Source organism: Caretta caretta, chromosome 1 (assembly GCF_965140235.1).
Source record: "Caretta caretta isolate rCarCar2 chromosome 1, rCarCar1.hap1, whole genome shotgun sequence".
NCBI classification, from domain to species: domain Eukaryota; kingdom Metazoa; phylum Chordata; order Testudines; family Cheloniidae; genus Caretta; species Caretta caretta.
In genome coordinates this window covers 24928370-24946335 of record NC_134206.1, presented here as the reverse complement: position 1 = coordinate 24946335, position 17966 = coordinate 24928370, and the positions used below count along the sequence as shown (strand labels likewise).

At 43.0% G+C, this 17966-nt stretch overlaps 1 protein-coding gene across 1 annotated transcript in view; it reads right to left on the bottom strand.

Annotated features, from left to right (window-relative positions):
- Positions 1 to 17966, bottom strand: part of TYR (tyrosinase) — an 85898-nt gene that overhangs the window by 36083 nt on the left and 31849 nt on the right. Inside the window, exon 3 of the mRNA XM_048841935.2 lies at positions 2259 to 2406. Coding sequence (XP_048697892.1) covers positions 2259 to 2406 — 148 coding nt within the window. The remainder of the gene's footprint in view (positions 1 to 2258; positions 2407 to 17966) is intronic.

Sequence of the window (17966 nt, the reverse complement as noted above, 5' to 3'; positions counted from 1 at the left end):
CAAGTAAGACCATCCCTGACTAGTGTTTGTCTAACCTGTTCTTAAAACCCTTCCATAACAGTGTCCTCCCTTGAAAGCCTATTGCAGACCTTAACTAGTTAGAAAGTTTTTCCTAATATCTAACCTAAATCTTCCTCCTGTGAAGTAAGCAGATTACTTCTTGTCCTACTTCAGTGGACATGGAGAACCACTGAGCACTGTCCACAGTCCTTTAACATATTTGAGAACTATTAGGTCCCTGCTCAGTTTTTTTTCCTCAAGACTAAACTTGTGCAGTTTTTTAACCTTTCCTCATAGGCCATGATTTCTAAACCTGTTATCATGTTTGTTGCTGTCCTCTGGACTCTCTCCAATTTGTCAACATCCTTCTTAAAGTGTGGTGCCCAAAACTGTACACAGTACTCCATCTGAGTGCTGAGTAGAGCAGAACAATTACCTCCTGCATCTTAAATACAATGCTCCTGTTTAGTGCAACCCAGAATGATATTAGCCTTTTTTGCAACTGCATGTTCGGGACTAGGACACAGGCGGTCTGGCCTACTGGTGAGAGCAGGAGTCAGGTGTAGGGGGCAGAGCAGGCATCCAGGTCAGGGAACTGAGTTGAGACACAGTAACAGAGTCGACTGCTGACTACCAGAGCTAAGGATCAAGTCAGAAGTCAGAGCTGAGGGTTAGAGCCAGGAAGCAAAGCATAAGGTCTGGAACTGGAAGGGAGGCAAGGATCAGGCACGGAGCAGGACCATGGTGGGAACTAGGAGAGAAAGCAGGAGCAGAGCAGAAGGCAGGAGCAGGATTGGGTGCAGAATGCAGACACGAGCAGGGTCTGCTGCTGCTGCGGGAAATCACTTAGTTGCTCAGTCAACTTCCTGTGCCTCGTTCTGGCTTAATTAGCATGGTCGGACCAATCGGTGGAGCTGGGCAATCCTCCAATCAGCACTTTTGTGCGTGGTGCCTTGGCTGAGGTTGTAGTCCTACTAGCTCCTTGGCCCTTGGGGTTTCAGCAGACTTCAGGTGGCAGCCAGCATGTGATGGCTGCCTGGGAACTCGCAGGCCTGGGCCTAAGACTCAACACATCACATGTTGGCTCTTATATAGTCTGTGATCCGTTGTAACCCTCCGATCTTTTTCTGCAGTAGTTCCATCTAGCCAGTTATATTGTGCTTGTGCATTTGATTTTTCTTTCCTAAGTGTAGCACTTTGCATTTGTTTTTATTGAATTTCATCCGGGTGATTTCAGACCAATTCTTCAATCTATCAAGGACATTTTGAATTCTAATCCTGTCCTCCAAAGTGCTTACCACCCCTCCCCTCAGCTTTGTGTCTTCCCCGGCAAATTTTATGAGCATACTCTTCACTCCATCATCCAAGTCACTAATGAAAATATTGAATAGTACCAGACTGAGGACTGACTGCTGCACAACCCCACTAGATACATTCCCCCAGTCTGACAGCAAACCATTGATAACTACTCTTTGAGAACAGTCTTTCAACCAGTTGTGCACCCACCTTACATTGATTTCATCTAGACCATATTTCCCTAGTTTGCTTATGAGAGCGTCACGTGGTACTTTGTCAAAAGCCTTACTAAAATCAAGATACATTATGTCGACAGCTGCCCTCATCCACTAGGCCAGTAACCCTGTCAAAGAAGGAAAATAATCCTTCTCTTAGCAATTTTGTCCATTGTTTTCAGAACTGAGGTTCTTTTCCTGTTTCTAACGAACATGACTTCCTTCGGTTTGATTTTCTTTTTGCCTGCATAACTACAGCTCCTTTCTGTTCCAGCTGAAGGCGTTCACAGTTGTGTGTCTCACTGAAAAGTTGGACTTTGACATTTTTATTTATGAACAATTGATATGATTTTTTTTCTTATGAATGATCGATTCAAACAAAAGTAATATTTGGAATTGAGAGGAAGGGCTCCATCTGATCATAGCAATATTAAAGTAAATTACATTTTTGACTCAGCCTTCTTGACACAGAATAAGTTTCTATCACCACAAAATCACTGAATTATTATTAATACATTTGTCTTTCAACACTCTTTTAATACAGTGAACATTCAAGCAAGTATGAAAATTACAACACAATTGCTGTCAATTAGATTAAATGAATGAAGAGCTCAGTTATGTACAGTATGTTTGAAAATATTGTAAGTTTAATAGCATCTAAATTATCCAAAGTTTGATACTAACGTTAAAAAAGCACATTTTAAATACACAAAACAGATCAGTTTTACGAGGAAGAGTCAAACTCACCTGTCAACGAAGGCATGGTGAAGGATAAAGATGGGATCATTAGCAGATCCTTGTACCTGGGACATGGAGCCATTCATATAGATGTGAAGTGCATTATGTAAACTGCTTTGAGACATGTTCGCTATTCCAGTCTGTGGATTGGCAAAGCCTATATGTGAAGAGGAAATCATACACTGATATGAAGATGTGCATAATTATTCTTTCAATAAAATAGAAGCTCAAAGTACCTACTAATTAGATTTCATTTATGTTCAGCTCTTTAGTATAATACAAAGATAAATGTTTAAAGAAAGAGCACTAGTATACTTGGAAGGCACATCAGAGATGACATTAGAAGAAACTAAATTTAAAACTACTGGTATAAAACTAAAGCAACATGCCACTACACGAACTACTTAATTGATTTATATTTTTAATTCTTTGTCCAATATTTCTGGCTGTTAAAGCATTCTAAAACCCCAATCTTGAAAATATTTATGCATGTGAACTTTATTCATATGAATAGGAAATGTGTTTGGGCCCAAACCTACTAAGGGAATTATTTTACTGACTTACTGTGTCTCTGACAAATCACAGATAATTGGTGAAGCTGTACAAGTCTGAGAAAAGTAAATGAAAGGAGATTGACCCTGGCAATTACTAGTCCGTAAGCCAAAACAACCTGTTGTGTTTTGTGATATACTTAGACTGCAAGCTCTTTGGAGCAGGGGTCATAGTTTTTATTATGTGTGTACAGTGCTGAGCACTTTTCCCTGACTGGGGCCTTTACGAATCACTGCACTGCAAAAAGTAGGAGTAGTAAAAGGTTGGAACAAATAGTCGGCTAGGTCATCCCCTTCCATAATCAAACCTACAGGACAGGGCTCTGGGGAAAGAAGTCTCTTTGAGGGTTGCCCTGAGGACTGGACTTTTAAAGGCCACAGGGCCCATCCCCAAACCCAACAGACACTGGAGAATATGTGACACCCGGCCCCTACTCTAGGGGCCATGTGTCCCCATACTGGTTCTGGCCCTGGTAGCCCCAGTGGTCCCTTCTGGCCTTAAACTCTGAGCTCTCACCTAGCTTCCTGCTAGCACAGGTGTTCCCTAGCCAGCAGGAGATCCCTCAGAGTGTCAATACGGCACTGTATTGTCTCTTTCTCGGAGTCTCCATGGTTATATCTACGCTGCAATTAAAATCCCATGACTGGCCCATACCAGCTGACTTGGGCTTGTGGGGTTCAAGCTGTTTGATTGTGGCTGGCTTGGGCTCAGGCTACAGCTCTGGGACCTTCCCACCTAGCTGGGTCCTAGAGCCCAGCCTCCAGAGAGTCCCTTAGCTCAAGCCCTGCGAGCCCAAGTGAGCTGGCAGATGCCAGTCACAGCTTTTTAACTGCCGTGTAGACATACCCTATGGTGTCGGGGTTAGGATAATCTCTATAGGCCCTCCTGGGTCCTGTCCTACCCATAGAGTTGGGGGACTTTCTAATTGCACAAACCCAAATACCCTTTCCCTGCCCACTGCCCCACTCCTTCTCTGCACCCCACCCAGTTCAGCCCCCCCCCCCGGTCCCTAGCTCTCCCCCACCCTCACTCACTTTCACTGGGCTGGGGCAGGGTGTTAGGGTGCAGGAGGGGGTGAAGGGTCCAGCTGGGAGTGCAGGCTTTAGGGTGGGACCAAAAGTGAAGGGTTCAGGGAGCGGGAGGGGGTGCAGGCTCCGGCTGAGGGTGTGGGCTCTGCGGTGGAGCCAGGGATGAGAGGTTTGCCTTGCAGGAGGGGGCTAAGGGCTGGGGCAGGGGATTGGGAAGTGGATGGAGGTACAGGGTCTGGGAGGGAGTTAGGGTGCAGGGCAGGTTCCTACCTGGGGCAGGAGGTTCGGGATACAGGTGGCGATTACCTCAGGTGGTTCCCAGTTGGTGGTGCAGCAGGGCTAAGGCAGGTTCCCTGCCTGCCATGGCTTCATGCTGCTCCCAGAAGCAGATGCCATGTCTGGCCCCTAGGCCAGGCGGCTCTGTGCGGTGCATGCTGCCCAGGTCCTCATGTGCCTCCTCCGCAGCTCCCATTGGCCACGGTTTCTGGTCAATGGGAGCTGCGGAACTGGCGCTGTGGGTGGGGGCAGCATGCGGAACTTCCCTGATTGCCCCTGTGCCTAGAGGCCAGACATGCCGGCCACTTCCGGGGAGCTGCGCAGAGCCAGGGCAGGCAGGGAGGCTACTTTAGCCCCACTGTGCCGCCAACCAGACTTTTAACAGCCCAGTCAGCGGTGCTGACTGGAGCTGCCAGGGTCCATTTTCGACCAGGCATTCCCGTCAAAAACCGGATGCCTTGCAACCCTACCTACCCACTGATGCTGTAGTGGGGTATTACCGAAGTTGGTGTTAAATGTGGTATTTCTTTAATCTAGCTTACTATGCTTCTACTCTCTCTTCTGAATCACTCCTTAAAACACTCTACCAGAACACACACACATGCTAGGCCTCCCTGACACTGAAGTATATCAGAACAGACAGAAAATCTTTTTAAAATAAAAACTTAACAAAAATAGTGGAACTAACAAGATGCCTTCAGCGCTAAAGTTCAGTGCTCCATCACTTTGTCATATCTCATCTCCTGTCCATACATTTTACATTGTTTATTAAGGTTGTAAATGTAGTAAGGCAGAAACCTTGTCTCTTTGTCCGGAAAGATCCTTGCATGCTTTGAGAACAGCATAAATTATAATATCTCGAGTAACCTGGGAGAGTATTTTATTATATCACGAAGCAGTAAAGTAATGGGGGAAGCAGAGTGGTCTAGTGCGGTGTTTCTCAGCGACTGGTCCATGGGCTGCTGTCGGTCCCTGAGAACTCTCTGACACAGGTTAGGAAGGCAGCAAGCTGGATCCTGGAATCAAAAAGGTTGAGAAACACACTAATCTAGTGTACAGGGCCCTAAATGGGGATTTTGGAGACCTGGGTTCTACTCCCAGCTTTGGGATTGATCTTTTTGTATTTCCACTTCACCTCATATGTCTTTGTCTGTCTGTTTAGATTGTAAGATCTTTTTGGAGTCAAGGACTGTTTCTTACTATGTGAATGTGCAGTGCTTGGTATAATGGGGCCTTAATCTCATCTGAGGCTTCTAGGTGCAAGTGCAGTGCTTCTAATAGTAGTAATAGTCCCTCTCCATAAGTCTAAAATTTTGAGCTCATTTCCAGTTGTTGAAGTCTCACAATGATGTTGACAAATCCAAGGGAAATCAGAGAAGAAGAATGATGATCAAGAGACTGGAGGAATTGGCTTCTGAGGAAAAAATTAAGTTCTACATAAGCATAGCTGGAATAAGATGAAAAAGGGGCACATATCTGAAAGGTCTGGACACAGCAGGGGAGGAGTGGAATTACCTAAGGTGGTATATGGGGAATTAATTAGTAATCAGATGAAATTAATATAGGGGAAATTTAGATCAGGAAAAGCTTCCTGATAGTAAATATTAAGCGGTACAATAGTCTCTGAAGGGAAGTGATGGGAGCCACATCACTTAGAAAATTTAAAACTGGATTGGACAAAACACTAGAAAACGTGTTGTATGGGGCAATCTGGCAAGGACAAAGAGGTATATTCTAGTTCAGCCAGAAGTTATTGGGTTTTCTGGAATTACTGCTGAAATTTTATGGCATTTTTTTTCAGGAGGCCACACTAGATGATCCTAATAGTTCCTTTTAGTTTTAAAAACTATAAATCTAGGTACTCAATAATGTGGTAAGTTTCTTTCAGCTCTCACTTCTATGAAATGGTTCTATGAAAATCAGCTGGAAAAAATCTACTTGTCAGGCTTCTTAAAATGGATAAGACTTCAGGCCCTTCACTTGTATCATACTATAGCTCATTATGGTGGGGGAGGGCTGAAGGGAGATGGGTAGAGTACTATTTATATTGCTTCTAGAGTACTCTGGCCAGGAAACTAGATGCTTTGACAAGTTTCAGCCCTAAAAATGGTGTTAGCACTTGAGTTATCATATGAAAAGGGTTATAAAGAATACTTCTGTATTCTAAGATGCACTGAATCAGGGCAGCCTCTTCATAGGGAAATCTCCTAGAGAGCCAGTTTTGCCTAATGTGGACATTGTCATTCATACCACCCGCTGATTAACCGGGACAGTATTAGAACTAACGGCTTAGGTCATGTTTAATTCTAAGCTGTGGGCTCTTAATGTGGAAGATTTCATATAAATATTACAGATAGAAGAAATAATAATTAAATGCAGTGAGTATCACTTTTACCTGTGTGTTTTTACACAGTACGGCCTTTATTATGATTTCACTTGAATTCTTTTCAGACTTGTTTGAAAGGGTCTCAGAGCAACCATTTACTCAGGGCAATGGGTGATGAACCAGGCTGAGCCAATTCAGAGGAATCTACAATACTAAAATAATTTTGTAGCATTTTAGGGAAAATTGTACTTCCACGAGGAAGAGAGGGAGTGAATCTGTAATCCACCACTATGATAAACCTCAGAAGTTCTTGGAGGGAAGCCCCATTGAAACGTGATGTGCTAGAACCAGTAGTTATGGCTGGATCTTAAGTTATTGAGCTCAATAGGAGCTTTGCCAGTGATTTAAATTGTAGCAGAATAAAATTCTTAAAGACCACGTACCTGGTTCTGTTCTTGCTCGTAGCACTGTAAATCAAGAAACCAGTGGTTCAATGGAATTGAACTGACCTCAATGGAGCTATGCCAATGTACACCAGTTGGACCTGTGGCCCAAACTTTATTATAGATTGAGCTGATGGCGTCACCTATAGTTGCCCAATACTTTCCATTATAATTATATACATGCAGTCTTCATAAAACATTCAAGTGTCTGTCTTTTAATAGATGCTATTTCATTATACTAACAGTCTACCAGCAGAGATCATGGAACTCCATAGACAATCAGTCAGGGACACAGCTGTATAAACATAGTGCAAGTCAAGTAGTGTCTTCCTTCATTACTCCTCATTTGCTGCTGAATTGACAGCATTAAGTGTATCTGGTAGATTTCAGAGAGTATTCGGGGCCTCGATAGTATTATCAACATTAATTACTGCAGTGATGCGGCAAATGTCCCATACATCAAACCACCTCCTGCATTCTTTTGGTGTATTATTTAACATTTCTCATACTCTATCACTTAACCACATAAAGATATTTAACTATTTTCAGGGTTGCTGGATTTTATAAATGCACTTAAGTAAAAGTCACTTTGCACTATTTCCAAGTCAAGTGCTAAGGACACCAATCACTTTGAAGGTGACATTTCACTCTCTAAGGTGCATGCCTGGGTCGCATTGACTCCAACACATCTGGGGATGAATGTGGCTGTAAGAAGAATTCCATGTTGCAGAGAAGCACACACTCAGACTGATGTGTCTATTTTATATACATGAAAAGGGTAAAATAAGGCCGTGTCTCTGCTATGGGCACTGAAGTAGCATAGCTTCAATACTGTAGCTATGCCATTGTAACCCCATTGAGTAGATGCAGATTGCCGCAACAGCAAGAGTTTTCCATCAGCTATAGGAGCCAAGCAACCAGTAGCTAGGTCAACAGAAGCATTCTTCTCTCAGTCTAGCTGTGTCTACAATGGGGGCTAGGCTGGCATAACTAAGCACTCATGGGGGTGGATTTTTCACACCTCTGAGTGCCATAGTTATGTAGACCTAAGTTTTAAGTTTAGATCAGGCTTAAGTTAAATAACATGATTCTGAGGATCGGATCTTCAGCTGATTATGGAATATGTTGGCACTATACCTGTTTACATCAGCTAAAGCGCTAGCCCTTAGCAATCTTTTTATAGGAGATATTTCAGGGCTAAATTCAACAGTGCAGCTGATGTTTTTGGTAGCTACATGTAACAATAATATCATCTAGCTCTCACATAGAACTTTTCATCAGTAGATCTCAACGTGTTTTACAAAGGAGGTCACTGTCATTACCCCCATTTTGCAAAAGGGGAAACTGAGGCACTGGGACTTACTCTAGGTCACCCATCAACAGAGGTGGGACTAGAACCCTAATTCCGAGAGTTCCCAGTTTAATCACAAAATCACAGTATAAACTTTATTTTAGCATATGATTAGTCTAATACTTATCTCACACTGGAGTAACTTAGGAGTCATTCGACTGAAGTCAGTCGGTTTGATCCTGAATTCCAGTTCCACTCATGTAAAACTGGAGTAACTCCATTGAAGTAAATGGAGTTATTCTGGATTTACACTAACTGAAATCAGAATCTGACCCTATGTGGAGTTATATTGGTACAAAACCTGTGTAAATAAGATCAGAACCAGGTCCTAACTATCTGGGCTCAAGAGCTCGTGTAAAGCTATGAGGGTAACAGCAGGTATCTTGTAATGCAGTGGTCAAACTAGGTCAAATTACAAAGGATGGATATAAACAAATAACACAAGTATGTAGGGACAAAATTAGAAAAGCCAAGGCAAAAAACGAGATCAAACTAGGTAGGGACATAAAAGAAAACAAGAAAACATTCTACAAATACATTAGAAGCAAGAGGAAGACCAAGGACGGAGTCGACCCATTACTCAATGAGGGGGGAAAGACAATAACAGAAAATGTGGAAATGGCAGAGGTGCTTAATTACTTTGTTTCGGTTTTCACCAAGAAGGTTGGTGGCGATTGGACATCTAAAATAGTGAATGCCAAGGAAAATGAGGTAGGATCAGAGTCTAAAATAGGAAAAGAACAAGTCAAAATTTCTTAGACAAATTAGATGTCTTCAAATCACCAGGGCCTGATTAAATGCATCCTAGAATACTCAAGGAGCTGACTGAGGAGATATCTGAGCCATTAGCAAATATCTTTGAAAAGTCATGGAAGATGGGAGACATTCCAGAAGACTGGAAAAGGGCAAATATAATGCCCATCTATAAAAATGGAAATAAGGACAACCTGGGGAATTACAGACCAGTCAGCTAAACTTCTGTACCCAGAAAGATAATGGAGCAAATAATTAAGCAATCAATTTGCAAACACCTAGAAGATAATAAGGTGATAAGTAACAGTCAGCATGGATTTGTCAAGAACAAATCATGTCAAATGAACCTGATAACTTTCTTTGATAGGATAGCAACCCTTGTGGATGGGGGGAAGCAGTATATGTGGTATACCCTGACTTCAGTAAGGCTTTTGATACTGTCTCGCATGACCTTCTCATAAACAAACTCGGGAAATACAACTTAGGGCATGGCTACACTTGCTCGTTAGAGTGCATTAAAGCAGCCCCAGGCTCACTAACTCATAACCCATCCACACTGGCAAGGCACTTAGAGGGCCTGGACTGTGCAGCTGGAGCGTTCCTGGAGTTTGATTTCAGAGTAACAGCCGTGTTAGTCTGTGTTCGCAAAAAGTAAAGGAGTACTTGTGGCACCTTAGAGACTAACCAATTTATTTGAGCATGAGCTTTCGTGAGCTACAGCTCACTTCATCGGATGCATGAAGTGAGCTGTAGCTCACGAAAGCTCATGCTCAGATAAATTGGTTAGTCTCTAAGATGCCACAAGTACTCCTTTTCTTCCTGGAGTTTGAGTGGGAGTTCTGTTGGAGGAGACGGTATTTGTGTTTGGTTTTGTATTGGTAGTATTTGTATGTGTAGAGGCTTGTAGGGGCTTTGCGCTGGGAGAGAAGCTGAGCCCTGATTAGGGGGCGGGGCTTCTTTGACTAGGGGTCCTAAAAGGTAGCAGCTAGTCAGGCAGCAGCACAGACAGCTAAAGCAGCACAGGAGCTAGCAAACAGAGCTGTAAACAGGGGAGTTTGAGTGGGAGTTTGTCTTGTGGTGCTTGTTTCTTGCTGTGGGTGGTGGTGTTTTGGTGTGGTTTGTGTTTCCCAGATTAACAGGATTTAGGTGGGAAGGCAATGACAGATACAGAGGCAGCAGTGGGAGTGACCCATGTAGCAGAAGACACAATGAAGATGACTGGATGTGGAAGCTATGGTATGTACATGATCCTGGAGGGGGCACCTGGTAAGAGTTTTGTCTGTATGAAGTGCCGTCTGATAGAGCTGATGGAGGAAAAGATCCGAGGTTTGGAGATGCAGGTGGAAAGTCTGGTAGAGTTTAGGAAGGGGTTTGAGCAGATTATGGAGCAAAGACATGAGGTATCTGAAGGGAAAAGCTCAGACTTGCAGATGGAAGCAGGACTGGGGAATTCTGAGGGGAGACTGGGTGAGGAAAGTGGTCAGTGGAAGCATGTGACTAAAAGAACCAGGCAAAGGAAAAGACGGGCTAGTGAAGGAGAAATAGAGCTTAAGAATAGGTTTGCAGAGTTGGAAAATGAAGAAGGGGCTCAGCAGGTAGTCACTGAAGGTGGAAGGGCAAGGAAGAAGAGAAGAGCGGCTAGTCCTATAGGAAAAGGGGAAGAGTTAATGGAGATTACACCAAATATGAGCCCCAGGAGGATACAGGATGGGTTAAAGAGGATTACAAGGGAGAATAGGAATGGAAAGAACTTGCAGCCAGAGGGAACAGGGGATAGACTGGAGAATAGCACTGTCACTAGGAAAAGGCAGGTCTATGTGACTGGGGACTCTTTACTGAGAAGAATAGATAGGCCTGTAACCAGAGCTGATCCAGAGAATAGGAGGGTGTGCTGTCTTCCAGGTGCTAAGATACGGGATGTAGACCTGAGGTTGAAAAGGATTCCAAAGGGAGCAGGAAAGAATCCCCTAATTATCCTTCATGTGGGAACAAATGATACGGCTAGATTCTCGCTGGAAAGTATTACGGGAGACTATGTTAGGCTGGGAAAGATGCTTAAGGAAATTGAGACTCAGGTGATCTTTAGTGGGATTCTGCATGTTCCTAGAGAAGGGCAACAAAGGTGTGACAAGATTATGACTATCAACAGATGGCTTAGGCAGTGGTGCTATAAGGAGGGCTTTGGGATGTATGGCCACTGGGAGGCATTCATGGACAGAGGACAGTTCTCTCGGGATGGACTTCATCTGAGTAGGGAAGGAAATAGACTTCTAGGATGGAGGCTGGCACAACTGATTAAGAGAGCTTTAAACTAGGAATTTGGGGGAGATGGTTGGGAGATGTCCAGGCAATCTCCACGCCAGAATTTAGCATTGAGAGGAAAGAAAATGAAGTAAGAGTGGATACAGCCGTGGGTAGGAGGAAGGGCAGTGTAGATACAAGTCTAATAGGTTATAGTGGTAGTAAAATGACCGTGCCTAATAGGGTACAGAATGTGAGTGAGGCCAAACAGCAAAAATTAAGATGTTTGTACACCAATGCAAGGAGCCTAGGTAACAAAATGGAGGAACTAGAGCTACTGGTGCAGGAAGTGAAACCAGATATTATAGGGATAACAGAAACATGGTGGAATAGTAGTCATGACTGGACTACAGCTATTGAAGGGTATGTGCTGTTTAGGAAAGACCGAAATAAAGGCAAAGGTGGTGGAGTAGCACTGTATATCAATGATGAGATAGAATGTAAAGAAATAAGAAGCGATGAAATGGATATGACTGAGTCCGTCTGGGCAAAAGTTAAATTGGGGAAGAAAACTATTAGAGCCTCCCCTGGGATAGTGCTTGGGGTGTGCTATAGACTGCCAGGATCTAATTTGGATATGGATAGAGCCCTTTTTAATGTTTTTAATAAAGTAAATACTAATGGAAACTGTGTGATCATGGGAGACTTTAACTTCCCAGATATAGACTGGAGGACGAGTGCTAGTAATAATAATAGGGCTCAGATTTTCCAGGATGCGAAAGCTCATGGATTCCTTCAGCAAGTAGTTGCTGAACCGAGTAGAGGGGATGCCATTTTAGATTTGGTTTTGGTGAGTAGTGAGAACCTCATAGAAGAAATGGTTGTAGGGGATAATCTTGGCTCAAGTGATCATGAGCTAATTCAGTTCAAACTGAACGGAAGGATTAATAAAAATAAATCTGCAGCTAGGGTTTTTGATTTCAAAAGGGCTGACTTTCAAAAATTAAGGAAATTAGTTAGGGGAGTGGATTGGACTGAAGAATTTATGGCTCTAAAGGTAGAGGAGGCCTGGGATTATTTTAAATCAAAGATGCAGAAGCTATCGGAAGCCTGCATCCCAAGAAAGGGGAAACAATTCATAGGCAGGAGTTGTAGACCAATCTGGATGAGCAAGCATCTCAGAGAGGTGATTAAGAAAAAGCAGAAAGCATTTAGGGAGTGGAAGAAGGGAGGGATCAGCAAGGAAAGCTACCTTATTGAGGTCAGAACATGTAGGGATAAAGTGAGACAGGCTAAAAGTCAAGTAGAGTTGAACCTTGCAAAGGGAATTAAAACCAATAGTAAAAGGTTCTATAGTCATATAAATAAGAAGAAAACAAAGAAAGAAGAAGTGAGACCGCTAAACACTGAGGATGGAGTGGAGGTCAAGGATAATCTAGGCATGGCCCAATATCTAAACAAATACTTTGCCTCAGTCTTTAATAAGACTAAAGAGGATCTTAGGGATAATGGTAGCATGACAAATGGGAATGAGGATATGGAGGTAGACATTACCATATTTGAGGTAGAAGCGAAACTCAAACAGCTTAATGGGACTAAATCAGGGGGCCCAGATAATCTTCATCCAAGAATATAAAGGAATTGGCACAAGAAATTGCAAGCCCATTAGCAAGAATTTTTAATGAATCTGTAAACTCAGGGGTTGTACCGTATGATTGGAGAATTGCTAACATAGTTTCTATTTTTAAGAAAGGGAAAAAAAGTAATCTGGGTAGCTACAGGCCTGTTAGTATGACATCTGTAGTATGCAAGGTCTTGGAAAAAAATTTGAAGGAGAAGGTAGTTAAGGACATTGAAGTCAATGGTAAGTGGGACAAAATACAACATGGTTTTACAAAAGGTAGATCGTGCCAAACCAACCTGATCTCCTTCTTTGAGAAAGTAACAGATTTTTTAGACAAAGGAAACGCAGTGGATCTAATTTACCTAGATTTTAGTAAGGCAATTGATACCGTGCCACATGGGGAATTATTAGTTAAATTGGATAAGATGGGGATCAATAGGAAAATTGAAAGGTGGATAAGGAATTGGTTAAAGGGGAGACTACAACGGGTCCTACTGAAAGGTGAACTGTCAGGCTGGAGGGAGGTTACCAGTGGAGTTCCTCAAGGATCGGTTTTGGGACCAGTCTTATTTAATCTTTTTATTACTGACCTTGGCACAAAAAGTGGGAGTGTGCTAATAAAGTTTGCGGATGATACAAAGCTGGGAGATATTGCCAATTTAGAGAAGGACAGGGATACCCTACAGGAGGATCTGGATGACATTGTAAACTGGAGTAATAGTAATAGGATGAAATTTAATAGTGAGACGTGTAAGGTCATGCATTTAGGGATTAATAACAAGAATTTTAGTTATAAGCTAGGGACGCATCAATTAGAAGTAATGGAGGAGGAAAAGGACCTTGGACTATTGGTTGATCATAGGATGACTATGAGCCGCCAATGTGATATGGCTGTGAAAAAAGCTAATGCGGTCTTGGGATGCATCAGGAGAGGTATTTCCAGTAGGGATAAGGAGGTTTTAGTACTGTTATACAAGTCACTGGTGAGACCTCACCTGGAATACTGTGTGCAGTTCTGGTCTCCCATGTTTAAGAAGGATGAATTCAAACTGGAACAAGTACAGAGAAGGGCTACTAGGATGATCCGAGGAATGGGAAACTTGTCTTATGAAAGGAGACTCAAGGAACTTGGCTTGTTTAACCTAACTAAAAGAAGGTTTAGGGGAGAGATGATTGCTCTCTATAAATATATCAGAGGGATAAATACTGGAGAGGAATTATTTAAGCTCAGTACCAATGTGGACACAAGAACAAATGGATATAAACTGGCCACTAGGAAATTTTAGACTAGAAATTAGACGAAGGTTTTTAAGCATCAGAGGAGTGAAGTTTTGGAATAGCCTTCCAAGGGAAGCAGTGGGGGCAAAAGATCTATCTGGCTTTAAGATTAAACTTGATAAGTTTATGGAGGAGATGGTATGATGGGATAACATGGTTTTGGTAATTAAATATTCATGGTAAATAGGCCCAATGGCCTGTGATGGGCTATTAGATGGGGTGAGATCCGAGTTACCCAGGAAAGAATTTTCTGTAGTATCTGGCTGATGAATCTTGCCCATATGCTCAGGGTTTAGCTGATCGCCATATTTGGGGTCGGGAAGGAATTTTCCTCCAGGGCAGATTGGAAGAGGCCCTGGAGGTTTTTCGCCTTCCTCTGTAGCATGGGGCACGGGTCACTTGCTGGAGGATTCTCTGCTCCTCAAAGTCTTTAAACTACGATTTGAGGACTTCAATAGCACAGATATAGGTGTGAGGTTTTTTTGTAGGAGTGGTGGGTGAAATTCAGTGGCCTGCGTTGTGCAGGAGGTCAGACTAGATGATCATAATGGTCCCTTCTGACCTAAATATCTATGAATCTATGAATGCTCCTCCACGAAAAGCATAATGCTTGATGCGCGTCGGCTGAAACGCCCCAGCGTCAGTGTGAATGAGGTGTTGCATTACTGTGCTCTGATCGGCATCCAGAAATGTCCCATAATCCCCTTAAGTCAAGTGGCCACTCTTGTCATTGTTTGGAATCGGCTGCAGGAATGCAGATATGCCCTTTCAAAGTTCCGTTTCTGACTGCTGGGATGCTTATCTGCTCCGGGACAAAGCAACCATTAGTGTGGAATGTTGCATGAGAGGCGGGGAGAGCAGGGTCTGTCTGAACTTACAACACAGCATTTTGATATGCTCTCAGCCCCCCCCAAACCCACTCTCTCTCCCCCCACATACACACAACACACTCCCTGTCACACTCCACACCACCCCCCCATTTGGGAAAGCATGTTGCAGCCACTTGCATGCTGGAATAGCTACCACAATGCTCTGCTCTCTGTGGCTGTTGCAAGAGCTGCTAATGTGGCCACGCCAGTGTGCTTGAATCTGACAGTGTGGACACGTGTGGTGTTTAGATGTTGCTTGTAATTATTAGAATTGGGAGCACTGGCTGCTGGGAGTCTGAAAGGACAGGAAACAGGAATGAGGGGGAAGGAGTTGAAGAGGCTGAGGGAAAGCTACTGAGGGTACAGCAGCAGTTTGGAAAAGAGGTTTCCACTTCAAAAAATAAAGTCCTGTTGAAGTTTGCTAGTACCTTGCCTACAACATTTTGTCAATGAGGATGGATCTTCTGCCTCTGAACCCACCTGCACTCTTTCTACAAAGCCCAGATGAGCCTCCAATTGCTTTTACTGCCTGGATCCATATGTCTGAGACTTATCTGCTTGCAATCAGTGCTACAGAGATTTCTGAAGTAAGAAAGCATGCTCTGCTAATCCACTGCCTTGGAGCAGAAGGGCAGCATATATTTTACACTTTTCCCCTTGCAGACGATAAATATGAGACTGCACTAAAGTTCTGCGTTAAAGAACTTTTTTGTACCAAAAGTGAATGTAGTAGCTAATCGCTACAGATTTTGCCAGCGTGAGCAGAAACCAGGGGAGATTATAATGCAGTATATTGCTTCCCTGAGGAGTCTGATTGTAATTTGTGACTTTGGGAATACGACAGATGAGATGATTAGAGACCAGTTCATTGAGAAAACAACCATGCTTCGTGTAAGAGAATGTTTACTTCTAGAATCACAGCTTACACTAGAAAAAGCAATAACCATTGCTACCCAGATTGAGTCAGCTACAGCTGAAGCCAAAATAATGACATGGATACAGGAGGCACAGTCCAGGCTGTGAATCCTTTGCAGAAAAGTTCACTATCCACTGAAGACAAAAATTACAAGAGGAAAACTAATGGAAAAACCACCAAATCAGCAAATTCAAAATACAGTAAAAGCATGTTTTCACTGTGGATCCCCACAACACCTTGCAAGCTACACAGGATGTCCCGCAAAACTAGCTCAGTGCAATCATTGCAAAAAGATCGGGCATTTTGCTAAAGTATGTCGCAGCAGCCAGTTCAATCAACAGAAAGAAAAGGAGTACTTGTGGCACCTTAGAGACTAACCAATTTATTTGAGCATGAGCTTTCGTGAGCTACAGCTCACTTCATCAGATGCATACCGTGGAAACTGCAGCAGACTTTATATATACACAGAGAATATGAAACAATACCTCCTCCCACCCCACTGTCCTGCTGGTAATAGCTTATCTAAAGATAATCAATCAACAGGTGCATGCAGTTACAATACCAGATGTTACTGTGCTGAGCATGGACAAAATCACTACTGCACATATTCCAGAACAAATAAAGTGCACGGTAAATGTTTCCACCATACCCTCAGGCAGATCACACTCTATTCAGCTAATGTTGGACACTGGCTCAGCAGTATCTATACTACCTGATTCCATCTATTTGCATTACTTTAAAGATGTGCCTCTTACTGAACCCAAACTTCACTTGGTGTGCTATTTGAAAAACCATATTCCGTGGCTGCCTGCCAGCAATAGTTACTTTTGGTGATTGCTGTGTAACTGCAGAGTTCTACATTGTCCACAAAGGCACTCCTATCCTTGGCAGAGATTTATTGGCTGCTTTAAATCTCAGGGTAGATAATGGACGAATCAATCTTCCTCAGCAAAGCACTCTTGTGGTACACACACCAGTTTCAGCTGGAACCCAACACCAGGTTGAGGAGAAACTCGGCTGTGCTTATGGGTTTCTGCATAAAGTTAAAATGTGGAATAATGTGATGCCTGTATGACAGAAGTTACAGCGCTTACCATTTTCAGTCAGGGAAGCTGCTTCAGAGGAACTTAGAAAACTTGTTCAAAAGGGCATTATTGAAGAGATTAACTCCTATAGTAGTGATGCAGAAGAAGTGTGGAGGCATTTGCCTTTGCCTTTGTGTGGACTTAAGGGAGCCAAATAAAGCTATTGTGATTGACAGCCATCCTCTTCCTCACAGAGAAGAAGTATTTGCAGAACTCTGTGGAGCAAAGATGTTTTCTACTCTTGATTTGCAGAGTACATACCACCAGGTTATGTTGCATGAAGATAGCAGAGACCTCACAGCATTTATTACACATGAGGGACTATTCCGTTTTAAACGTGTTCCATATGGTCTCGCGTCAGTCCCAAGTGACTTCCAAAAAAATGATGTCATTGATTTTGAAGAATCGACATGGAGTTCAGTGCTATTTTAATGATATTATCGTGTTTGGAAATACTTTGGAGGAGCCTGACAATAACCTGCAGTCTACTAAACTGCATCAGCAAAGCAGGCCCCAAGCTCAGTAGGTCCAAATGCAAATTTAGACAAACTGAACTCTCCTTTCTGGGGCATACAATTTCACAGGCTGGACTGAAACCTGATCCGGCTCATATCCTGGCAATTTCAAATGCTCCTCCTCCAACAGATTTGCAAACCTTACGTTCCTTCTTGGGTCTTATCTCCTGCTATGCAAAATTCAGTCCCAGTTATGCTTTTGTCATTGAATTGTTATGAGAATTACTACGGAGAAGTTCAACCTTAGTGTGGACAACGGATGTACAAGCTAGCTTCGAAATGGTGAAAGACTTGATTGTACATAGTCCAGTACTTGCACTATTCAGTCCTGCATTGCTCACAATTGTAACTACTGACGCTTCTGATTATGGACTTGCGGCTGTCCTCACACAACTTCATGAGGACAACACAGAAAGGACTGTTGCATTTGCTTCAAGGACACTAAGAGAGAAAATATTCT